The sequence below is a fragment of the Ceratotherium simum genome, chromosome 36 (genome assembly GCF_057802395.1).
Source record: "Ceratotherium simum simum isolate JZ-2026a chromosome 36, ASM5780239v1, whole genome shotgun sequence".
Taxonomy (NCBI): domain Eukaryota; kingdom Metazoa; phylum Chordata; class Mammalia; order Perissodactyla; family Rhinocerotidae; genus Ceratotherium; species Ceratotherium simum.
The window spans coordinates 15576161-15602954 of record NC_141935.1 but is presented as its reverse complement, the minus strand read 5'-3'; the positions used below and the strand labels follow the sequence as shown (position 1 = coordinate 15602954).

Below are 26794 nucleotides of genomic sequence, written 5' to 3'. Positions count from 1 at the left end.
CCCTTTCAAACCTTCCTATTAGCACCTTAGATAAAAAGAGAGATGCAGCAAATAAATGAATAGAACCACACTCCATGTGGCACCAGATTCAGAGCAATTGCAGGTAAAGGAAGGTCTGGTACCTAATGGCAGTAAATGGAATGGTTAAGAGCACAGGTTAAGTTCCCGTGAGCAGGGTTAGAATTGTTTCTGCCGGTTCAACCCACTATAGAAGTTGTAGTAACTTATGAAGCCTCAGTTTCCTAATCCGTAAAATTAGAACATTTATTAAGGTTATTGTGAGGATCAGATGAGCTAAATTATGGAAGATGCTGAGCTCAATCCTAACACGTCGCAAACTTGGGATACTGAGCAACACTGACCATGATGACAATGTCGATGATGATGGTGACAATGAAGATGATGATGATGGTGGGAGAGCACTTGTAGCTAACAGCTTGCTAGGCAAACTCTTAAAAGGAACCATGCCAAGATCTGTTTCTAGTTTATGTTTCTGGGACTAAGACTTCCTTCAAATGTGCTCTTGGATTTTGGAAAACTTAAACCAGCTCTCTAAATTAAATTACCCTGAAGAATTTGTAGTTTTAATATGAAGGATTTACTGAATTGTATGCCACATCCAGAAAAACAGTTTTATTACTGAGATATTTATTCCGGGGTTCTCTTCATGTTACTAAGAGTCACTTCGAGGATGGTGTTACCGTTTTATTTCAGCCACCTTGGCACACTCTCCTACCACTAATAATGAATGAATAGAGTGTGCCTGTGTTGTAGAATTTTTTTCTACTCAATGACTTTTCTCCTATGTAGCAAATCTGGCAATGGGATAGACTTTCATTGTATGCTACTGGTGCAAAGTCATATCTTCTTGGGTTTTAAGACACACGTTTTATACAAAGACGTGTAGCACAGCTAGCAGCCTCATTCCATTGGTCTCTAGTGACTCTCGTGGTGAGTCTGGACTTTGACAAAAGGAGGAATTCACTCCATTAAGCAAACATACTGGAGGCTCCATATCTTGTTGGAGTTGAGAATTTAATCTTTAACAATGAAGCAAAACTGAAAGACACTGCCCTTCTCATTCGATGCTACACCCATTTTGCATTTACCAGGAAAGGTAGAACTCTCCTTTTTTTGAGGTAAAATCTTCCTAAACTGTAAGTTTGAGGTTTTTGTTGTCTGAGAGAGTCCAACACCAGAGGGCGATGTGAATATAACATTTTAAGTCGTTTTTATATATAGCTTATTTTGGGTGTGTAAACAGGATAAGCATATTTTGTGTTCATAACAGTTAATTTTGCCTCTTAAGAATTTTTTTTTCTGGGAACTGAAATTTTATTCTCTCTGTCCCTTTTCTTACTTTTGCATTTTTCAAAGAACTGAAAGATTAAGAAAGCATTTACTTAACTGGTATTTATTGAGTACTTACTATATGCGAGATACCATATTAAAGATTTGGAGGGAGTTAGTACAAAAATGAGTAAAGAAATATTTACTGGTCAACTGCTGCGTACAGACACTCTGATAGGTTCCATTGGGACTATAAGATGAACCAGGCAGGTCCTGTCCTCAAAGAACTTACAGTCCACTGAAAAAATATGGCTCTTTGCTTCTCTTCTGTCATTAAAGACTATTGACTTAATCCTGAATCCTTCCTCCCCCAACCATTTTTTAAGACTTAGCTCAGAAAACCTGTCTCCTTTGTCCCCTCTCCCAAGTAGAATTGGCCCTGTCCTTTTTCAAGGCTCCAACCTTCTTTTAAAGACATATCACATCTATGAAGAGCATTACAAATAGGGGGACTTTCCATATAGGATGGAGGGAAGAGCTGGAGCAAAAATCCTGGAAATACGAATGCATTCGATATGTTCCAATTAAGTAGAGATTGTTATATTTAGGTTGCTTAAAGCAGAATTGTGAGAAATAAACTCGGAAGAAAGATTTAGGTCAGTTTGTGAACAGACTTGAATTGCAGGTTACAAAAATCTTGATTTTGTTCTGCAGAAATGGAAAACATGGAGTAAAGTGCTTGAGAACAGCATATAAGATGGATTAGAAAGAAGCAGAGGGGCCGGCCCCATGGCTTAGCGGTTAAGTGCGTGCTCCGCTACTGGCGGCCCGGGTTCGGATCCCGGTCGCGCACCAACACACCGCTTCTCCAGCCATGCTGAGGCCGCGTCCCACATACAGCAACTAGAAGGATGTGCAACTATGACATAAAACTATCTGCTGGGGCTTTGGGGGGAAAAAATAAAGGAGGAGGATTGGCAATAGATGTTAGCTCAGGGCCAGTCTTCCTCAGCAAAAAGAGGAGGATTAGCATGGATGTTAGCTCAGGGCTGATCTTCCTCACAAAAAAAAAAAAAAAAGAAGAAGCAGAAAAATGGAAGGAGGGATATCACTTAAACCACTGGTTAGGAGAGTCAGGTGGTTGGAATTTAACTTGGAGAACGTAGAGATGACTTAAGGTTAGAACCAATAGGTCTTGGAAACTTACAAATTTATTCAAAGCACTTCTGTGCAAAAGTGGTATTTTTTGGTGACTATCAATTAATCTTTCTCATGACAGTAATAATTCAAGGCTCAGGAAGCAAGTGCTTTGCTATGCTTTATTCATTCTTTTATTCAATAAACAGCTATTGAACATCTGCCCTCTGTCAGGCCTTGAGCTGTGTTCCAAGCATTTGGAGATGAATAAGACAAGGTTCCTGCCTTCAAGGAGCTCCCAGTTTAGTGGGAGAAATAGCATTATATACAAACCAGTAGGAGAGCACAAAATGATCGTGCAATAAGAGATGCAATAAGAGATGCCTCCAGGGAGGAGGTGATCTTTCCGAGTTTCCAGGTGAAAAAGAGATAAGTGGGTGTGTGCAGGTGTGTTGGGATGGTGTTGTGCGGATGGTATTTTAGCCTGAGGGATCAACAAGTGTAGTGACATAGAATTGTGAACAGGTATAAAGAAATAATTAGAGGGGCTGGCCCAGTGGCTTAGTGGTTAAGTTCAGGGTGCTCCACTTCAGCAGCCAGAGTTCGGTTCCCTGGTGAGTACCTACACCACTCATCGGTGGTGATGCTGTGGCGGCGACCCACATACAAAATACAGGAAGATTGGCAACGGATGTTAGCTCAGCGCGAATCTCTAGGAATGGCTCCTCTGTTTAGACAATGTTCTGTTTTTATATCTGATGTGATTCCCTTATGTCGGACAGTCTTCCCCTCTGAGGATGGGGTTGCCAAAGAAGAGAGAAGACACAGGTTAGGGACTGTGATAACTCAGTGCCAGTTATATTTGAGAATCAATTTCTTATATGATTAAAAAAATTGTCAACTGAAAATTAACACTTTAAATTCTGTCCACTGAAACAGTTAAATTCAGAAGGTGGAAAAACTAAAGAATGTCAATATATATAAAATCCCATATTGATAAATGTGACATAGTAAGTTCAAAGCCACTCCAATAAATGTCAAATTTAATACAAAACACCTCTGCCTGCAAATAATCTCTAGAAATGAGGAAAATAGTACAAATAAAAAATTGAACCTTTTAAGTTCTTGATAATTTTTTAGTTACTCTGTTGGTTATATAGAAAGAGGTGTGAAAAGCATTATTTTTCTACAAGCATCTAAGACAGGGTTACCATTTCTTTCTTCTTCTTTTTTTTTTTTTTTAATGTTAAGCACGTTCCTTTGCAGGGCTTAGAAATCTCTCTAGTCCAAAATTGAACACAAAAGGCCTCCTCTTGTGCTTTTTTTGTCAGGCTGATGAAGCCGTATAGAAATGTAAATGTAATGTAAGGAATGGTATGTGGGAAGCTGGTGCTGCTCTCTTCCCTTATCCGCGCTCCCTTCTAAGAAAATTCTCCGATTTTGCTGTGTGTGTACGTCTCTTGTGTAAGGGCATTTAATTAGCTACAAGTTACAACAAAGACTTTTGAAAGGAAAATATATCTGTGGTGCAGACGCCTTTATTTTCATTCGGCGAACAGCCACATTTTTAACTCCCTTATCAAGAGCTGCATGAACCGCCCAGACTAAATTGCGAACATCTCCACGCTGTTTGACAAATAGATTTTTTGTAAACTGATTTAGCCTTTTCATTGTTTGCATTTCATTATATAGCACACTTTGTATCACAAAATCGGTATTCATTCAAAATAGAAAATTTAGAGATAGGACTGTAGCCAGATAAAAAATATTGCACAGGTCAGGCCTATGAAGCATAGAAGAATAGCAAGTCAGTGATCCAAGGGGTTGTTCTTCAGCAGGGAAGAGGCTGACATTCCCAGGGTCAGGAGTCAGACCCAGGACTTGAGCTGTGGCTGTGGTCACATTTACAAGACAATTTGCCGGGAAAATAGCAAAGAATGAAGGCGTCTAGCTGGGTAAACTAGAGAAAAGAGACAGGTTTGTCATTTGCATCTTAAACCTCATTCTCCTGAGGGGCCAGAGGTGGGAATTTTAAGTGTAGCTGGGTCTCAGTGTGTTCTGAAACACTTGCTCATCAGAGTTCGGGATTCCGCCGCCCATATGGCAGAGCCAAATTAGGGAAATCGACTTTGAAAAGAGGTTGAACACTAAGACTGCTTTTTCATTTTTCTTTACTTTTCTTTAGTTGAGACCAGTGGGTCTCAAAATTGAGCAGGCAATAAAATTACCTGGAAGATTTGATAAAACACCGATTGCTGGGCCCCACCCTCAAGGTTTCTCCAGGTGGGGCCTGAGAATTTAACAGTTAGTAGGTAATAGTGATTCTTCACTTTGAGAACCACTGGTACATATTCCAGTCTATGCCAGTCCCTAGAGGATCAAATATTAGCATTTCAAAGCGCCTACCAGTGAAATCCATTGGGCAAAGGCCCCTGGCAGCTCTGTCACCTAACCTCAGGTGGAAAGCCCAAAAGATCACCATCAACAGTTTATGCAGAGGGATCTTCTTTGTTCAGTGTTATTAAAAAAATAAAGCTATGATTGTATGACATCTTATTCTTGCCTCTGTAGGAATTCCTGCCTATTTCCTACAGCCAGGTAGCTTTTTAGTTTAGTTTAATGAGTCTTCAGAGATCACCTTTTGTGCACTTGTCCTAAGAGCTGGGGTTATTTATAAAGATGAGCAGGACACACTTTTATTCTCAAGAAGCTTATAGTCATGGTGGAATCAGACAAATAGGAGGAAATGTCAGTAGCATTTGGGTAGTGGAGATGATAGAGGATGCTGGAGTCGCTGTCCTACAAGAAGCCTCTTCTGACCCCCCCAGGTGAACTAAGTATTAAGGATAAGCAAGATTTTCTAAGAAGAAGGAACAGGGAAAAGCAGAGAGAAGTAAAATATGGGTGTATGTGCTCAGGAATCTGCTAGGAGTTTGAAAGTTCTGGAATTTTCTACCTGAGCTCTCTCAGCTGCTATCTTCATTTAGTCCTTTCCCTCCACGTATTCTACTTTTTCCATCACAGTAAATTTCATTTGACTATTATTACCTGTTAGAAAAATAATCCACATTCGTTGTAAAACCATTCAAACAATGCATTAGAATCTAAAGAAGAAAATGAAAAGCAACAAAGTTTATTGTTTGTGATGCCACGTTAATATTTGGTTTGACCATTTCACATCTCATTTTATTCTGAAGCATAGTGTTAGAATATATTTTTAAATTATACTCAGCACCCTGGTGATAAACACTTTGTGGTTCACTTTTTTCTCCTAGATGCTTGGCAGTACTGCACTTATTTTAGTTAAATTTCATAAACGGATGGATCTGTGGAAATTTGGCTCCTCAGCATTACATCACATAAAAGCTGAGGCCCACAATGCTTTTCAATTTACCCGAAGCCACTTCCCCAATGCTTAACTTCCCCTTTTTGTTCTCTCTTTCTCAACATTGGCTGCAGTTTGGAATCACCAGTGGACTTCTTTCCAAAAATACCACTGTGTGGACCCCACCCTCAGAGATTCTGACTCAGTTAGTTTGGGTGAGACCCAAGTTTCAGTAGTCTTAGAAAGTCTCCAGGTGATTCCAATATGGAAGCAGATGATCTCATTCCATGAATACCTTTGGGCTTTGGGATATTAGCATGGCCTCAACAACAAAAAAGGGATGCTCATCAGCAGGACTAGTGAAGGTCTAGAAGTCACCTGCATTTAGTGACCTGACATGTAACATGGGCCACTGACAATTCTGCAGGTTAGAAATAGTTTTCATGGGCTACATGTAAGAATAATCTTTTCTTACATTTGTGTAGTTCACAATGGGCTTAGACTTACATTATCTCATTTGTTTTCACAACAACCTTATGAGGTAAGCAGGACAGGTATTTTTTTGTCCTCTCTTCCCTCTTGTTAATTGTTATTCCTAACAGATGATAACACCAAGACAAAACAGTTCAGGTACTTGCCCAAGATCACACAGCTAACAAGCTGAAGAGACAAGATTGAAACTAGGCCATCCAATAACCAAGTTTATGCTTCACTTCAACTTCCTTTATATGGTTCAGTAATGGTGAAATAATGATTCCAGGTCTTGTGCTCAGCAATTTTCCAGTGGTTCTCCAGTCTCAACTTGGCAGCATCCTGAATTCACCCGGGGAGATTTAAAAACTCCTGATGCCAAAGATTATAAATTAATTGGCTGAGGTGTGGCCTGAGGATCAGGATTTTTCAAAGGTTGAAACCACTGATGTATATAGACCATTTCGTTTAATCCTCTTGACAACAATATGAGATTTGAGTCATCACCATTTTAAAAATGAGGCAACTGAGACATAGGAGAGTTGAATCCACCAGCCCACCAGTCCCCAGCTAAAGAAAGACAGAAGCCAGACGCGTAACCGGGAGTGAACCTCTGTCCGCAGCAATTCCAGTCACCGTATCCACCTCTCACAATTTTAAGGGTTTTACTTCAAATCTTGAAGCAGGAAGAGGTGAGTGAAACAAATAAGTGTACACTAACTAAAAAAAGAACCGAATTTAGAGTTTTCTAAAAGTTTACGAACCACATTCCTGTCTATGAATTAGCCATAATAGTCAGCAGAATTTTATTTATTTGTTTATTTTCCCTTTAATTGTTGTACAACTTTATAAAACTCAGTGCACTGAAACATGAAGTTTAAGAAACCTGGGGCGCAATAAGTGAATAACAAAGCGAATTCTGAGCTATTTGTTAAAACAGAAGCTGGATGATGAAACTGTAGAATTTTAGAGCAGAAAAGAACTATAGTGGTCCTCTAGCCCAATAGTTCTCACACGTTGGCACGTATCAGGATCACCTTCAGGGTTTGTTAAAACACAGATTACTGGCTCCAACCTCCCAAAGTGTGGGATGCAGAGGTCTGGGGTGGGGCCTGAGAATTTGAATTTCTATCTGGCTTCCAGTTGATGCGATTCTGTTTGTCTGAGAGCCACACTTTGAGAACCCCTGCACTAGTCCAATCCTATTGTTCACTGAAGCCCAATGAGATGAACGCCAAGACCAAGGTTACGGATGATGGAGAAGAACCAACGTTCCCCAGTGTTCTTTCTGCCACATCTCACTTCTCTGGGTGGGAGGGGGGAACTTCTAAGACCTCCTTTTTACACTTACCTCAAAATTCAGCTCGACTTTAACTTGAGGGGATAAACAATGGCGTTAGCATACTCTTTAACTCTTCAGAAGCATCAGATTTTGGATGAATTACACAGTCTAAAAAGGTTACTCATTAATACGCTAGAAACTGCCACTTGGGAATTTTCCTTCCTGTTCTCTTTCTCAAGAAGAGGTGAGTATAGTGACCCAGAAAATCCAGCTCTTAAGGAAATCATTCAGTTAACTGAGACCAGTCAGGGCCACCTAAGGTTGTAGATTTATTTATGAATATGATTTTAAGGATTCAAAACTAGTAAACAGTTGTTCCAGAGGGTCTCTCATGGATAGTGGAGGTGGGGAGAAAGCAGGGTTTTGCCATCACTGTGCAACCCTGTCTTAAGAAAAAAATGAATACTGAAAAATGTAGTCAACATTTTCTTCTTATCCACTGAGGGGGCGGAGGGGATTTCAACAATAGCAACGCTCCTTTCCTCACAAGTCAAAATACAGTTTCATTTAGTGAGTAGTTAATTATGAAAGACTAAATATGTTAGCCCCATTAAAATACTGACAGGATTTCTTCAGAGAAACGTTGAAACTCATTTACAAAAAAAAAAAAAAAAAAATCAAGCAGCATGCATGAGACGATTTTTACCAAAAATCAGCAATTTATTAGGCAAATATTTATTGAGAGCCTAAAATGTCCATATTACAGTACTAGGCACAGCACAGATGATTCAAGGCCATCAAGAAGTTTAGTACATGGAGAGCATAGAGACATAGTACAACTTACCTTGATACAAAGCAGTTAGACTAGTTAGTGCAAAGTATTATGGGATACAAAGGAGACAGCCATTGATTCTGCCTGGAGACCCCTGGAGGAGGTTCACAGATGCGGAGACATTTCCGCTGGCCTTGAAGGACTGGAAGGGTGTTCTGTCTACCCTGTGGATTGTGTTGCTAAACGTTGTAGCTGACTAAATGAGAGCCAGAATTACAAGGAAAGGAACACTTGCTTTGCAATACTACCTGGTTTATTTATAAATATATCACTTTCTCCCCCAGTAAGAGCACATGAATTCAGTCTGGTAAAAATGAACAACAAGTTTACATTTACATTCTGGACATCTCAAAATATTGATAGGGATTGAATAATTGAGTAGGACTAACTGCTCAATCGATGGAAATGAGGCCATTGGTGGGGCCAAACTGGAAAGCTCTAACCACAGAAAGAGCCCATTAAAGCTAATATTGTCTCATTTAATCATCGTTGCTAATAGAGAAAACAAAATGTGGCCATGTTTCCTTCCAGGATCTTCTTAGCAATAATACACTCAGGCCCAGGAGCACCTAGCACTATGCAATGCAACCCCCTTCTATGGCATTCTGGAAAGATGAGAGAGATGAAATAATTCTGAAGAGAACACTGATGTTTACAAAGCTGTTACATGATTTCAGTTGATCATAATTCTTTTTTATTAATGAGGAAATCTTGGCAAAATTCCAGGCAAATGTGATTTTTACATTTAATTTAAATTTTTAAAATTGTTGTTGCTTCTGTTCTAACGAAGAATGGTTTTGCTCCTCTTTGGGTCTCTTTCTTCCTTAGCTTAGATATTTGAAAATTAGATTATGGTTGCATTACTGTGAAACTTTGTGGAAAAGAAGTAATCAATGGGGAGCTATACCAACCTTTCTGAGTGAAATCAGTGATACAGAAGGGAACTTGAGACCTCAGCTTTCCTTTCTGTGTTTTAAATTCTCACTAGTATTGTAAGTGTTTATCCCAGGAAACTCACACAGGGCCTGGTACAGAGCAGGCACCCAAAAGGTGAGCATTTCCTCAGGAAGAAAGGAAGAATGGAGGGGCTGGACTCATGGCCTAGTGGTTAAGTTCAGCACGCTTTGCTTCATCAGCCCAGGTTTGGTTCCTTGTCACAGACCTACACCACTCCTCAGTGGCCATGCTGTGGCAGTGACCCACATACAAAATAGAGGAAGACTGGCACAGATGTTAGCTCAGGGTGAATCTTCCTCAGGTAAAAAAAAAAAAAAGGAAGAATGGGATGTATATTGTTAGGAGCAGCTTTATTACACTGTCATAAAACAAAACCCCAACAAAATTTGTTGGGAGGCAAAAATGCATGCTGATGAATGCTTTTCTGTACTCCTTGTGTGTCTTTTTAAGAGGATGCAACAAGATTTATGGGAAAAAGCTTGAGATTAGGAGTGCAAGAGATGTAGAATTTAAGAAACAAGAATTTAGGTCCTGACTTTGCAACGTAACCACTGAATGTATTTGGGCAATCAAATAAACTCTTTGGACCTCAGTTTTGCCATCTATAAAATAGGGATAATGATAATATAGCTTCTACCTGCCCCACAGGGTTGTTGAGAGGAATGAAAGATATGTGTGTGATAAACTGCTTTGTTAATGTTAAATTATAGCAAAAAATATTAGTCTACTTATTAATTATAACTTAAAAATTTTCTAAACAGCTAAGCTTTTCTACCTGGCTATACTTGAAAAATATAAAGTTTGAAAAACCTTATTGCTTTGTTAAATTTTACTTCTTTATTTAGAGTTCTGATTTACCCAAGGATGAATTAATCTGTTTCTTTTCTCACTAATGAAAATTGTCTTTGATTTCTTTAGTTTGCTAATTCAAGTGGTAACTGAACTCTAGAAAAAAATGGAGTCTTTAATTATATTATTTGCTTTTCTGTAATACAAGGTTTGATTGGATAAAGCTTGTGATAGAAATAGCTGTGCTTTTAGTGACAGACTACAGGTGAGGAAAAGAGCCCCCAGGGTTTCAGGGTGAGGATTGTCCTCATGGCCCCCTCCCCCATCACCATTCCTGTTACTTTAATCTACCAGGGAAATGGGAAAGGAATTCTTTATCTCCCTCTCTTTTGCATCCAAAGTGTGGTTTTCTAGAAATTTCTTTTGGCTCTCCCTGATGTGATGTGTTCTCATGAGGGTCTTGCTGTTGGAATGAAACCACCAAACAGAACATACAGGACTAGGTCAAAGAATTACAGGCAGTAAAGAGAGGTAGAGAGTGGTGTAAAGGCAAGACCTTTGTCTTTTTCTGCTGATTAATTAATTCTCTTCTTCCTCTCCGGTAAGAAGAGAAAAACACCTCCTTTCTGAAAGTATTCGGTATTCAGTGCTGCTCCCGCCTAATGCCTCATAGAAATAGGAGATAGACTGCCGTTCGTCATGTGATTCTTGTCAACATTTAACCAATGAATCCCTAGAATCCTTAATATAGAACTTTTTATGTTGCATACAAGAGCCAGTTTTGAATGCTTTTATAAAAAAGTATTTGTTTTCAGGACATATCTAGGGTATCATCATTTTTTTTTTTTTTTTTTTTTTGTGAGATCAGCCCGTGCTAACATCTGCCAATCCTCTTCTTTTTTTGCTGAGGAAGACTGGCCCTGGGCTAACATCTGTGCCCATCTTCCTCCACTTTATATGGGACACCGCCACAGCATGGCCTGCCAAGCAGTGCGTCGGTGCGCTCCCGGGATCCGAACTGGCGAACCCCGGGCTGCCGCAGCGGAGCGCACGCACTTAACTGCTTGCACCACCGGGCTGGCCCTGGATATCGTGATTTTTAAAAGCATTGCTGTCAGGTTAAAGGAGAAAATGCTTCCATTTTATCCTGGTAAGGGTCATGGTTTTAGGTATGGATGTGGCAGCTTTGCTTGCTTGCTTTTGTTTTAATAATAAATATTGTTTTTCATTATCTAATACTTAGTCAATATAAATATTCAGAAGACAGCAAAAATAGAAAGGAGAGGAAGAAAGTAATCAGTCTACATTGCCCCTTCTTAACTCTCAAAAGAATAAATGGTGAGAAAGTGCTAGGGTGCCTTAGTATGGCAGGCATCATCCTCTCATTCTTTCTTCTCTTTTGTCTTTTTCTACCAACCTCCCTCCTCTCCATTTACTTTTTTTTTTTAATCACTTTATCTTTTTACATTTCCATGTATTACTCTAGTAATCCAACTGAATTATAATCTTTAAATTTGGCAGCCTTCCTTAAACTCAATAATAATAAACTGAGTAATAACAATTGTCATTAGCTCATTCATTCATTCACTCGTCCAAGACATATTCATTGTGCTCCTGTAACATTGACAGGAATATTTACCAAGTTCCATTACTGGCCCTGGGGACACCATCAGGTCTGGTGCAGCTCTACACAGATTACAGTTGGGTGGGTTAGGGTGGGGAAAGGAGTGGACATTTAATAAAAACTAGATCCCTAAAAGAAATGATAGTCAAAACATGCTTATAAAAGCACAACTAATTGGCTGGGGAGAAGAAAGAGAATTTATCTCTACTAATTCATCCCCACTTCGTTTTTTTGGTGAGGAAGATTGGCCCTGAGCTGACATTTGTGCCAGTCTTCTTCTATTTTGTATGTGGGTCACCACCACAGCATGGCTGACGAGTGGTGTAGATTTGTGCCCAGGATCCAAACCCATGAATCCCAGGCCGCTGAAGTGGAGCACAGGAACTTAACCACTACACCACTGGGCCAGCCCCTCCACTTCTTTTTTAATGTGTGACTCTTTTTATCTTTCTAAGCTTTTGGATAAAGTAGAGGGCAATTTGGTAGACACTCGGGTATGTATTTATCTCTTGGGATCCGATGGCCCTTGGATCCTCCTTGGGACCTTTGTTCTTAGAGGGCTCAGATCTCAGCTGGAGTTCTGTGCACTGGTGTATTATCAACAATTGTGAGATTCACATTAGTAGCTTGTTACTAAGTAAGCACTGGAAAGGGAAGAAATGTAATCTTTTCTAATGTGAGCTTTTCTACTACTTCGGTATGTAACCCGGGTTAAGGCTTTACCACTCTGAGCCTTATTTTCCTCACCTGTAAAGTAACCAGGTTGGACTTGTAATCGCTATGGTCTTCCCCTGCCTGTAATTCCCCATTGCCCAGACTTTCTGTTCTGCCATAGATTAGTGGCCATTCAACGTAACAAGAACAAAGCCTTGTGAAGAAATTGAGTTCCTGGGGTATCTGATCAAAGGAACTCCTGGGTGAATGAGCTTGTGCTTGGGATAGGAATAAAATCAAGAGCATTATTGACTGAACGGCTAGGGTGGAGGGATGTGGAAGAAGTGTCTCAGAGGAAGAGAAAAGGAGTCTGAGCAACTCCTCTTTCCCCTTCTTTCTGGTAAACAGTGTACAATCAAATGCTCTGGATAGTCAGCAGTATCACCTCACTTCCCCAAGTCTGTCTTCCTCATTCTCTGCACAAAACATGATGGTAGCTTGAAGGGGGACATCTTTTATTTTTCCCTCCCATTACATTGGGCCAATATAGATGCGGTGGTATTACAGCAAGCAGTTCATATCATCTTATGGTAAAAGTTATCAGTACTTTCCCTGGGGAAACACTTGCATTTTCTTTTCTATATTAAGTACCTTGAACTCCTCCTAGTCAAAGATGAAGGCCAAATGAATCGACAATGCCATTCTCTTATATCTCTTCTTTCCTTTAGTGAGAATTGAAAGGAATATGGCTAATGTTTATGGAAGGCTCACTAGGTGTAGGATGACAGTAAATTTTATTATCCAAACTGAGGCTCTTTGGAGAGTAAGGAGACAGTACAGTAAATTATTAGGCTGTGAGAACTGGCACAATCCAGAATATCCCTGGCCCACTGGGTCATATGGTCCCCCCAACCAGGACCAGACACTGTGCAAAATTGGTTTAACTTGTTTAATCCTTGTAACAATTTTACAAGACTGTTGTTATTGTTATTCCCATTTACTAGCTGAGGAAACTGAGACTTAAATGGGTAATGTGACTCTTGTCCAAAACCTCATCCCTCAGAATTGTAATCTGAGCCCAAGGCCTGACTCCAGACTGGCTATTACCCCCTTGCTGTAATGCCTTCTACAGTCTCCTGACTTCTGCCAGGCATGATGAACACACACCCCCCTAATTAATTTGCCTTGGTTGGGGGAAGCAGATTTTTATCAAATGTATTCATTCGCAAAAAGGAACTTTAGAAGTGTGTCAGAGAGTTCTAACATCAAAAAAAGTGTAATAACCTCTTTAAGCCTGTTTAGATGAACACCAGATGCTAAATATCTCACTTAAAAAAATATTTTTAATCGTCCTTTGAAAATGTGGACAAAAGGGTTAACAGAAGCCATAGGAAAAGAGAACTTTCAAATAGTGTTGAACATTCATACACATCAGGAAAAAATGCTTTGTGCCTTTGTGATGTTTCATGGATATATACATTTTTAGCTTCAAATATATTGTATGTTGAATGGGGTGGTTAAGATGGGTAATTTGATCATTTTACTGGTATCAAAGCAAGTATTGCTTATTCTGAAATCTGTCATATTTGTCCTCCCTCCTTCTCTGTCTCCACTACTCCCCCCGCCCTCCTCTCGGAGTTCAGCTACCCTTTATTTTGGATAACACTATCACACACATGATTGAGTCAACAATTTATGGCTTTTAAAAATAGGGATTTTGTCCTCTCTTAGGTTTATTGTTTATCATAATCATCTTTCAAGTGAAAAGGCTAATTTACTCTTTCTATAGGAATATTTTAAGCTTGATTATCATAATATTACAGCTGCCTGAAAAGGTCTAAAACGGGACATTGACCTTGAATGTTTTCTGTGTTTAGCTCTCGGTGCTTAACATTCAGGAAAGAATATAACGGCAACTCATTTATTAACGTATAATCTCAAAATGTTAACTATTGCTCTGTAAATACATGGCATGCAGATTATAGAAAGCTTGTAGGAGACTATAAAAGGCATTTGCTATCTTACCAGGGTAAGTATGTTGGAAATACAACATAACTAAAGTCAGTTTTCCCATTGGAGCTACTGTAGTTTATAATTTAATTTTTACTCACATTTTCCCATGTATATTATTAGCTTGACAAAATGAAAGTGAAATAATCCTGAATTAATTAAACAGAAACTGAATTGCCTCTATTAGTTTCTCTGTCTTCCTTTGATTTTTTTTTTTTTCTACTTTCACAAACACACTGGGAAAAGAGTTTGGTGTGTATGGAAGTGAGCTAATTGCTCCCCAGAGAATGGGCTTTTTTTTACACGGATTCGGTAATTTGGGAATAGGATGGATTTATAGGACAAGAGGTTTGTGAAAAGGAAAGGTTTTTATTAGTACTTCTGCGGAAGCGATCACTTTCCGGAGAAATGATTGCTTCTTGCCAATCGAGACAATAATTTAAATATCAAAGCCTGTGCCCTAGAAATGAAAGGCAACAGAAAATGAGGTATGATGGATTGATAGAGGTTTGGGGTAATATAAAATAGGCATACTGACTTCGAAAGAAGTCTTCATGTTCTCAGTGGGAAAAGTGTGTTCTTAAGGAGGTTTATAGCATAGAAGAAATCTCAATGATGAGGAAACCAGGGACAGAGAGGTGAGGAGACCTGCTCAAGGCAACACAGCTCGTGAAGGGGCAGAAGGGAGCCTGGGGTCAGGCCTCCTGCGTGTCCTTCAAGATTCTTTCTCCAGGGATATTCTTTGGGGGTTTTCTTTTGAAGTTAAAGATAGTACAGTAGGGAAGATGGTTTAAAAAGTTAAACAGCTTTTCAAAGGTTTTATGATCTTGAGGAAAGATCTGAAAACGTAGATTACAAGGCAATTTGAAAATCTAAATTGACGACACCTTGTTTAGTTTTAAATATTTAACAAATGGCAAAGGTGCCATATAAAATCAAAATTTGCTTCAAAAATAGTGTGGCAACTAGGAAAATTTTAATACAGATTAGTCCTCATAATTTTCAGAAAAGGAAGGTGGGAACGTAAAATAGCTATTAATATGCAATAACAGCAAGACTGAGCATTTCTCTTAGCAACCTAAGAATTCCTTGTTAGAATGTTTTAGGAAATGATTCTGAGGAAAATACAACAAAATTGCTAGTATAGACGAGAGGAATCTACCGTTTGTTTTCACTTGAGTTTTGTTTGTTGCCATTTCATTCTTTCAAATGGAAATGTATATTTTCTGTTTAGTGTCTGTGCCTTAGTTGAGGTTTGAGAATGAAGTCATTTGGATATTTGTGACCTCATTGTTTAAAGAAGAGATTGGAACTATGTGTATACCCAGGACCTGATGTATAATAGACTGATACTAACTAATGTATTAATATTCTTTGTGAAATAATGATCAGAAGTTCTTTTGTTTGGTTTCATTTATCCTGCTTTGGGTAGACTCCTTGTGGTAAGATTGTGAAGTGTATAGACTGATTAGCAATATGTATTTATTCTAAGCTGTTTATCTATTTATTTGTTTTATTTTTTCCCAAATCCTTTGCAGTTGAGATTCTTAAAGGTGTGTGCTCAATATTGCTCCTGGCATGTTTATTTCCTGTGATTATCCACTCTTTCCTCCTGCAACGTGAGAAAACTGTGACTAGGAAAGATTCTGGAGACAACTAAGCTGTGTGTTTATAGAATATTCTGGAAGCTGTCTCACGAGTTTAGTGCAGTAGATATTATTTTAAATTTTAAATTGGTTAAACTAGATTCAAGACAGTAGGTGTAATCTTAGGTCCTTGACTTGTAGACGTGACACATTGATCCCAAGGGGACAACATACAGCTCTACAAACCTAGTGCACTTCTGGTCATTCAGAAAGCAGCTAGCTTAGTGGACACTGCACATTGCATAGATGAAATATGGTGAGTGAAGGATGAGGGGAGACTATACTGTGTATTTGTACATGGATCTCTGTGAGCACAGAGAAAAGACTTACACGAGTATGAGTCTAAATATGTTTAGAAATATATACCAATGAAATCAAATGGTTCACAATGGGTCAGATAAGTAGCCAAAGGGAAATAAGAAAATTCCAGGAAATAAAAGATAACTCCTATGAAATGTAGTGACTTAAGGACCATCGGTAAATAATTGACTACAAATCTTGTCTTTAAAAAGCCATTTCAAAGGAGTAATAAACGGGTTCTGTCACAGCATGATAATGCAAAGAAACTGAATACAGTACATGATTCTGCACAGGTGCAAAATCTGAATGTGTTGAGTACATTAAGATGTGTTGAGTACATTAAATAATTTTTATTTTTTTAAAAAAGTCTCTGGACAAAATAAAAAGGAAACTTTTTTTTGGTATATCTTTTAAAAATGTGTACAATTGGATACATTAATTACCCTGAGAATTTTAGTTTATTCAGAAATCAAGAGAGTAATCTTTGAACCAAAGATATTTTCCTGTCTTTCTAGTGCAGTATTAGCTTCCCCATGTCTTTTATCATATTTTAGAAAAATCATGTTTCTTTTTCAAATGCCTTTTTATTTATTTTTTTTAATTATCAAATGATTACATGTCTCATTTTAGATTGAATAGACAAATCTTTTTTTTCGGGTGTCTGCAGGGGCTTGGATTTTCTGCTACATCTCAAAGCTCTTTTAATTCACTGCTCACAACCAAATTTACATCTTAATTGCAGAGTTCACATTTAACAATATAGACAGCATAATGCTACTGGTAATTAAGCTTTTACTACCTGCTTTTATACAGTATTCTCAGGCACAGTTTTTGCTATGTGAGTTCTCATCTACTAACTTGTCTGCATTTAGACCACAAATAAAAAGAATCAGGCCCATATCTTAGATATGGCTAAATACATGGCAGGGAAATTGCTCTCTTCTTGGCGGGACCACATCATGTCTGTCATTTTTATGTTCTGAATTTTAATGTGGCTGTTCTATTTTAGTGTTTTGTTTTTTAAAGACCTCGAAATTTGAGAGGGTTGAGAAAAAGAGTTGGGTTCTGATTTAGTGAATTTAACACACACTAAATATCTGAACTAATTTATTTTGATCTCAAAGATTATACTATTTATGTCTGTAAGACAAGATGCAAAAGCTTGGTAAGCAGTAGAGCTGAATTATATCAAAACTGTGGGTCTTTCAACTCTCCATAAGGTAGCATTTATCTCTTTGCCATAAATAGCTTGTATCTATTCCAATATCCATTTGCTAGTATAAAAAATTCTGTATTTTAAAGTGGACCTAAGAAAACTCTGTTACATGGAAACTAAAAGCACGCTATATACTATTGGAGGAAAAACACCCTTCTCTTCTTAGATCCTCTTTTTTTAAAAACAACACTTTTGATTAAGTCTTAGTTTTGCAAATTATTATCTGTTTGAAACTAGTCCTTATAATGACCAGACTGTGTGATGATTTACAAACTGTTTCTGAGTGGATTTTTTAAAGCCTTTAGGGTGTGTTACATGTAGAAACAAATATGTAAACTGCATTTTATTCGAAAGCTCATGTTTTGGGTAAAATCATATATATTTGTATATGTCTCCCAGTTTGGAAGCTTGTATTGAAATAAGTATATGATTAAGAACATTTCAGTGCACTGTTCAGTAATGCTCTCCCTTCAAAATGCGTTGAGATGGATTTAATGTTCTTTTTACCCCACAGCCCCTGGTCTCCCACCTCTGAAGCTGAAAAAGCCAATTTGCCCTACATTTCTTTACGTTTGTTTTGAAAAGCTATGCATTGTCTATCGATATGTAGAGAGACAGCAGCAGGTAAAGAAATATTTACACGTGTAATTTACATGGGCATTTTCTCAAATTGTCCCGATGCACTATTTCCTCTTCCGTAGTTGTGTAAAACTGCATTCCACCTCAGGGATGACGATCCCAGTTCCTATGCCCGAAGCATTTGGAAGAACGTCTTTGATTTCTAAAATGCCCAGGATACATCAGGAAAACAGGAAAAGACACGAGTACGAACAAACGAGAAAGCACCTCACTACACCAGAAGCAGCCCCCAGTGGAATAAAACAGACAACGGCTGGACAAACTTAATTCTCTACCTTCCGCAGAATCCTTTCCCAAATTAACTGAGAGTCTGCGTGAGTTCTTCTTAGCAAGGCAAAAGAGATCTTAGGTTAGAAACCAAAGAAAAATCCCTCCAGTGCTTAGAGAGTTAAGTTAGTTATGTTTCTTTGGTAGCTTCCGAGGGAAAAAAAAAAAAAAAAAGAAAAGAAAAGAAAAAACAGTCTCTAACGGGAGCGCTGCAATCTCCCTCGGCCTCGCTCTCTGTTTCTCTCCCACTCCCGGTTTTCAGCCCCCTTCCCTCTGTGCACCCTTCCTACCTGCCTGGCTCGCTCGCTCCGTGCAGCCTCCCGTCGCCTCCCTCCTGATTGGGCAGAGGCCCCCCAATCGGCTGCGCGCCTGGGCCGGTGGGACTGCATATGTAAAGCCCTACTTCATATTAATAAGCTCCAATCGGGGCTTTAAGTCCTTGATTAGGAGAGTGTGAGAGCTTTGGTCCCAACTGGCCGTGCCTATAGGCTTGTCACTAGGAGAACATTTGTGTTAATTGCACTGTGCTCTGTCAAGGAAACTTTGATTTATAGCTGGGGTGCACAAATAATGGTTGCCGGTCGCACATGGATTCGGTAGAACTTTGCCTTCCTGAATCTTTTTCCCTGCACTACGAGGAAGAGTAGGTACCTTTTTCTTTCCTTTTGAAACTCGTCGCGGGGGTGCGTGCGTGGGGGTAGACAGAAGGTGTCTTTGCACACTGATTCAGGTAATGCCCCGGGTGTGTTGCGTGCACGAGTGCTTGTTGGTGTCTGTCTTGTGCCTTTTGTGTGGAGGGTGAGCTCCTAATTCAGCAAGTCGAGAATTGTTCTCTGACTACAGTGTTACCTTTGAGTCGAAGCTCAGTTGGCTGTCGGTAAAACAGCTGTGTGACAGTCACTTCTTATTCAGGTGCTAAGAATAGGCACTTGGCACAAATGCTTAGTGAACTGTTAAAACGCATCTTTTACTAGGACCCATTTTCCCAAGGAAAGATGTTTTAAAATACAATATTCAAAATGATTTCTCGTAGTGAGTGCCTCTTATGTATTTGCAGTTTGACAGATATTTCCAGCTCCCTGTCATTTCTGACCTCGCAGAGTTAGAGGCAAAATTGCACATTTACTAATTCTCCTTCGGAGAACAATTTAAAAACTAGCCCTCTGCACTTCAGGGCTAGAATAATGTTATTTGCATGGTTAGCGTTAAGTCAGCACTTAACTGACAAATCAGTCCATTAAGTAACATGAGATTTTCACACATTATAAATATTTAAGGAGAGAAAAAACTAAAGATAAAACAGCAGTGACTTTTAAAATTTCCCCTTGAATAGACAATGCTGAGATTGTGGATTTATTTCATGTATCGTGTCCAGAAAATCTAGAAAAGTACTTTTGTTCTTAAATGCAGTTTAATTCATATTTGTGAATATCTTTATGCACATGGAAACATATATATATATATATTTGGATTACTCAAGATGAGAGAGAAGTGAGTAGGGGGTAGGAGAAGTAAATTAGGCATTCTTGTGTAAATGAAGAGGTCGTAAACTTAATTTCAACCCACTGTTAAGATAAAATATTAGTATATCACGGGAGCTGTCACTGGTTCATCTTTCTGTTGAGTCAGTTATATTGCTTTGCTTTCACATTACAGTAATACCAACTGTTATAATTCTGAAAAGAGTGCTCTTGGCAAACGTTTCTCTCTATAGATTGTGGAGAAAATATAAAACTCTAGAAGACGAGGTCGTGCATTAGAGGTAGATGGCCACTAGCTGCCCTTAGTGACTGCATATTGCATTGCTTTGTAATTAAGTAAGGGAAGAAAGTGGCTTGCCGTCTCAGTGGCTGCTCGTGTGTGTGAGAGAGTGTGTGTGTGTATATATATGTATGCATGCTCTCACACACATACACACTCACACAAGAGATATTAACCAAGAGATGGACTTAGGAGAAACTGAAAGATTGGAAGGCTGTGCCTGCATCAGTTTAAAACACGCAAAGTAAGAAACAAACTTAAATTGTGTGAAAATAAAAATGAAATATAAACAAAGGTAGAACTGCTCACTTGAGTGTAGTTTAAAGGTTAGTGCACCTGGGACTGTAGAACTAGAGAGTTTAAAATGTCTTCATGTCAGGAGGAATGCATTATCTGAGCTCACCCAGATTCTGAACTTTCTCTTGTAAATAAATAAACAAAACAAACTTTAAAAATCCCCCGGAGGCTTCTTTTAAAAGTAGTTTCCTTGAATTGAACTTCTTATAGCCAATTTGAATAATTTAGATAAGCCTCTTAAAGCAGATGCATTGAAATGAAATCAGGGCACATGTCCTTTTGGCTTTGGCGCAAGATTCAAAGTAGCTTTCTTTTTGGCTCAATTAAAAGTCATCTTTAAAAAATACGGATTTATTGTCTGGATGCAGTTCTGATGGTTACGTGGTTCACTGGACAGACAGAAAGATCTAATGCTAAGCAACGCATCTGCCTCTCTGTCTCAATTAATAAACCACAGAATTTATACATGCTATTAATATTCATAGTAATTGTACTGGGTTAAACCCCATCACGTGTCTGTGTATACATGGAAACGAAACCAGAGTTATGCAGTTTCAGAGGAAAATATCGGACAATTTCTGCTTCCGAGGCTGTTAAAAAGATTCGTGCAATTTATTGACCACCATTAGGAGAGCCTAAAATGTTAACCTGTAACTATGTATTTTTTATTTTAGATGTGCCAGCATATTAAAGAACATAATACTTGCAAGCTTGTTTCACATTTAATAGCAGTAATAACTGATAGCATAAATAGACGAAAATAATATATCTGCTCATTTTGACATATGTGTCAGTCTAATCATTCTAAATGAGCGTGCTCGTCACATGAGTCCCTTTCAACCTCTGATTAAAATGTAACATTGACTACAGGATTATAGAGCGGACTTAATTTTACTGACTGTTTTAACAGTTGTCACAGCTGTTGGAAGAAGGAAAGGCAATTGAAACACTCCAAAACAGGCAGGGCGAGGAGGGAACAGTTTAGTAAATTTCAGCCCGATCCCTGAAATCCAGACATTGAAAATTAAACAGATTTATGTTTTAAGGTTCCTGTTTGGAACTATGCAAGTTTCATTTTGTCTGGTCCACTCTTTCTGGTTCAGAGTTTTGAATATTTTTCTCTGCTTCATCTCGCCTGATGAAAAGCTAGAGTAAATTGAAATACAACTATCCAAAAGTAATATTATAATATAAAAAATATATAGGATAAAAATAGGCAGGAAGGAAAAATTTATACAGTAACAACAACAGCAAAAAGCCTAAATCAGAATGGATGCAATTTTTTAAAAAAAATAGGAGCTTGCCTAAGTCTCTTTAAATGTGATATTATTTGAGAACTATGAACAGACACTTTAAGTTTATTTTTCTAAGAAAGGATACTTAAACTCCAGACTTGGAGCTCATATTACTTTTCTTCCTGTTTCGTCTCTATAAATCTGTTGAAAACACCTGAAGCCTTAAAGGTAGGTGGTGTAGGTGTGGTTTTCAGAGGATTTCTTTGTAAATGGCTGGAAGTGACAACCAACTGCACTTAGGGGCGAGTGTTCCAGAGCTGTAGAGTCTTGTAACCTTGCCCATCACATCACTAAAGCATACAGATTAATGCTATTTTTCTAAAAATTTAATAACCACTGTACATATCCCAAACGCTATATGGTCAAAATAGCCAGACAGTATGTATTATGTAACATGTGATTTTCTCATTGGAGTAAACAAGAAAGTGTTCCTGAGTTAATGGAATAAATGTTGAATGGGAGTGGTGAGTAGATGATGGCACCCCATGTTTCACCAGCCCTTTGTGTCAATGTATTTATGTATAACCCTCTACACAATTGGTGGTAAGTTTGGAAATCCTCCTTTTACAGAAAGGGGTGGAAAACAGCTTTCCAATTCCTGGGCAGAGGCAAGGGTGACGGTGTTGGCTGGTCCTTATAGTGATGGTTTCTCATCTTAATGTGTTTCTAGTACTGCTGCTTTATTTCCTGAGCCTAGTGTGTTGCAGCGGTAATTAACCCATGTTATTAGCAAAGCCCTTGTGGATATCCATTAATTCTCTTGCATGGATGATCATTTTTCCAGTGTTTTCCCCCCAATAAGGTATCACTGTGCTTTTTTTTTTTTTTTTAATTCTAAATCGATGGCCTTTGATACATTTCTTTGATTTATCTGACCTGTAATATATATTGGCCATCTTATAAAAAATGGTATTGTAACTAAGCTTTACAAAATGCTAATAGAGGCCAGAGAAAAGATTTTTTTGTTGTTCTTTTCAAAGTAAAAGAGAAAGGAAATGAAGGCGTAAAAAGAAAATAATGCAGGGCATCAGTTTTAACTCCAAATTTTTCACATCTTAGAATTTATGATAATTTGTGTCTTTGAGGTCTTTTAATCAGATTTTTACTTAGTTAATAATACTTTAGGCATTTTTGTAAAATATTGAGCCAGCAGAAAAATACTTGTGCTTCCTGTGCTGAAAAAAGATAAGGTCCATCTCATTAGCAGGGCCATACTTTTGCAATTAATTTTAGATACATGGTGCTATTCATCAAAGAGGGCAGGTAACTTCTCTATGAGTCTATTTAACAATACTTTCACATTACCGCACTCCTGCGAGAACTACAGACAAAGGAGAGACCGTTCTTTTGGAGGGTAGGCATAATGCCCAATCTCAAGTCCGTATCACTTGTGAAAAATTCCTCAACATTTGTTTTAGCCTAGTGACTAAACAAAATATTCCTTTGTTTTACTTCTAAGGTGCTGTTCAGCACTGAAGGTTTTGCTTCTATTATTTCATAAAAGAAATTAAAACCTGTGCTTTTGGTTGATACTTTGTCATACAAGTGGCAATGAATAGCAGTGATTTCTATCAAACCAATTAATATCCAATAAACTTTTGAGAATCACGTATCAAGCATTTAGAAATATGAGGACAGAATTTGATTCGAGGTATCACAATAGAACTTTCAAGTCATTGCAGCCAGTAAGCGTTGCTCTGAATTTTGCTTCATAGCAAATTCATGGACGAGAGAAACAATGCAATGTTGATCTGTTATAAGTGCATATGAGCTCCAGCCCTCGCCAGCTCTCTGGAGAAAATCTTTGATTACACTGGCCTAGTTTGTTCAGTTTTTATCTCTTTTACATCCACTGGCCTTGTATTAAATTGTCATTGTCCTAAAGCACATGAGATAGAAATGAATTGCCGTTCTCTACATTCTGTGACAGTGAAATATTTAGGTTCTCTTTCTCCAATCATACTTATGTGTGTATTTGATAGTGCGAGGATGACACCACGCAGCTCTGCCTCTGGACATTCTTCTTATTACATTTGGTATGTTTTGCTGTTGATTATTATTCTCATAGCCATGTGTATATGGATATACATGGTCTGTACCATTATGAATAAATACACATATGGCACTTTAAAATCCAAAGCAGTCAATAGAATCCACCATACACGTGTGTGTATTTGTGTGCATGTATGGTATGCATATGAAATATGTATATATATGGGAAAAGGTATATATGTAGACTATAGTTATGCTGCTAAGCATGTTCATGTACATTTATATAATAAAGTAGATCTCAAGTATTTTTCTAATCAGTCAGTTGCCAATTAAATTTGCCAGGCATGATTTTAACCTGGAATTAGTATTTCCCAGGTCCAATTTTAAACTGAGTTTGTTTAACTACTATATAAAAGACAGGTAAGAGGTAACCTAATAAGTAAATTTGTTTCTGATTGTATAAAATTTTAATTATCATTCCTAAATTTAATATCTAGTAATCATAAATAATTTGTAAAGTAGGAAATAAGCTACTAATATTAAATGCATAATTTAATGGTTTGGGTCCATATCCAAGAAACAGTTTTGGATTAGCTCTTGGCTATATTCTTTTCTTATACAAATGGGCCTGACAAGTACATCTTAATGTAAACGTGATAGCTTTCAAATAAATGCAAAATAATGTGAATTTCATTTATCTGCACTACATAAATATGTCATTTGCTTGGGGTTTTTTTGCTAAAAGCAAATATAAAAAATTAATAAGTATTCTATTTGTATAAAGTACATCAGAGATTTCAGAATTTTTGAATTTTATTCCAAGAGGTAAGTTTAGAGGTCTGTGATTTTGCTTAGGAAATTTGAATGAGTGTTTTGAGAAAAGATTTATCCAAATGCTCTTTCTATTCTAATTCTTGTTCAAATTCCTAAATTCATTTTCTACCTTTATTTGTTTGTATAACACTTTAACAAATTTAATGTTTCTGCATTAAAAAAAAAAAATCCTGCTGTTTCTTTATGGCAATCCATCAGATCAAAGTTACCTCCTATATTATCTGAGGGTGATAAGTGACAGCCTTCTGCCTTTTGAAGGATTTATCTGGCATCTTCTTGTTTTAAGTTCATTTTAGACTCATACTTTTTAAGGTCTAGAAAAGTCAGCTAATGAAATAATTTCCATTCAGAGTTTTAGCAAACACATCTTTCTTCTCTGCTTTTTTCTTTTTTTTTATGGAAGTGCCAGATGTTTCTTTTTCTCTGATTTGGACAATATTTATCAATCTTTTCCCAATGTATTTTCTAATCAATTATACAAAACCATTGAATTGAGAAGATCTAGATTCTGTGTGTGTTGTGTGTGTGTATGTGTGAACATACATACATCCCCCTTTTAATTAAAAAAACATTTTTAAATGTTTGGAGTAAACTTGCTTATTATGTTTTGATTTCTTCAAATGTTATGCCATTTTAATTTATGGCAATGCATGTATATTTGGAAGATAACTCCCTAAGACAAAGCAATAAAGAAAAGGTACAATTTTAAATAAATTGGCTGCTCACTGGTCAATTAAAGTCCATTTCAGTATACTGGCATAGGTCTCTATGTACATTTGAATATAGATATATAACATGCAATATTAGCCATTAGAAATGCAGCCTATGGCTATATGGAATTCTTTCATACAATATAGTCAACAAAAACACTGGCTTTTGGCATTTAAAATCTATTACTTATTAAAAGTGTTAAACTCATGGAGAACCTACCTAAGATTAGATTACGTTATAAAAAAAAGAACTTAAAAGTAAATTTATGTTTTAATTATAAAAGGAAATTCTTTGTCATAAACATTCCTGTACCTTCTCGTATTGCTTTGAGTGAAACAAAATTGCATATATACTTTTCATCATTTTGATTGGAAGTACACATTATGTGTAATATGCTTTGGCAGCACTTACCCAGCCAAAGAAAACAAATTAATATTGGGCATACTGAGGGCTGTCAGGCATATTACAGACATGTCAATTTAACTTTCCTTCATCATACACCTTCTCCGCAAACAGTTTGTTAGGATGGTACTAAATAAAAGGGAAGCTACCAATGAATTCTCCTATTGTATCAGAGATTGATGGCTAGTAGAAGTGTAATGAAAACCATCTTGCTTGCTTACTTCTCTTTAAAACTCTGTAGGAATACAGAGAGCATAGATAATAATGGGTTTTGCAAAATAATAATAATAATAATAATAATAAGAGTATAACTTAAATTTGTTCAAATCTTTCTTCTACCTTGGAAGTAACAATGGGATTTATTTTTTAAAAAGTCTCTGAAGGGATGAACCTCAGTTGTTCTTAGTGTGAAGTAAATAAAGACTTTAAGAAGTGGAGAACCAGAAGGAGTGTTATCAATCCATTTTTAACAAGGAACATCTCTGTTTTGTTGCACTTTACATATGTTTTCTGAGAAAGAAAAAAAATCGTGGGTTTCTTTTTGTATGGCTTATTCAATGTGCAAAAAATGAGATTTTAAAAAGTAAATTAAGAACTTGTACAGAGAAAATAGGCAGAAGCACACTAAATTCTTTTTTTTCCCTCCATGATCAGAATGGTATCTTTGTACATGATAATTCCTTTTCCATCTACTCTAGGAAGATTTGACTCACTTGTAATGGCTTTTGAGAATTTAAACAAAGGATTCATTAAATAAATACATTTCCTTTCCTTTTAGTACTCCCAATGTGAGTTAAAATATTTTAAAAGGTATACTTGTAAGGCAGTTAATATGTAGTTACATTTTATATTTATAAGAATTTATTTTGCTTTGAAAAGAATGTCTAAAATTATACCTAGAGTTAGCAAAAAAAGTGGTAATGTGAAAAATTATGGAGACTAAGTTACTTATTTAAGAGAAAAAATTCAAATATGAGGTTAATTGATTGCCCTTTGCCCTCCGTAATTCTAAATTATTGAAGTACTTTAACTTCTCCAAAAATGTAAGATGGCCATGTTCAAT

At 37.4% G+C, this 26794-nt stretch overlaps 1 protein-coding gene across 3 annotated transcripts in view; it reads left to right on the top strand.

Moving 5' to 3' along the window:
* The window catches only part of ESRRG (estrogen related receptor gamma), a 612201-nt gene that overhangs the window by 368742 nt on the left and 216665 nt on the right, over positions 1-26794 (top strand). Inside the window, exon 1 of one of the 3 annotated variants that reach the window (XM_004439655.3) lies at positions 18905-19082. The exons of 1 other annotated variant lie outside the window; for it this stretch is intronic. In XM_004439655.3, coding sequence (XP_004439712.1) covers positions 19027-19082 — 56 coding nt within the window. In that variant the 5' untranslated portion in view covers positions 18905-19026. Of the gene's footprint in view, positions 1-18904; positions 19083-26794 lie in introns of those variants that run through there. One more of the 3 variants, XM_087424359.1, reaches the window with a different exon arrangement.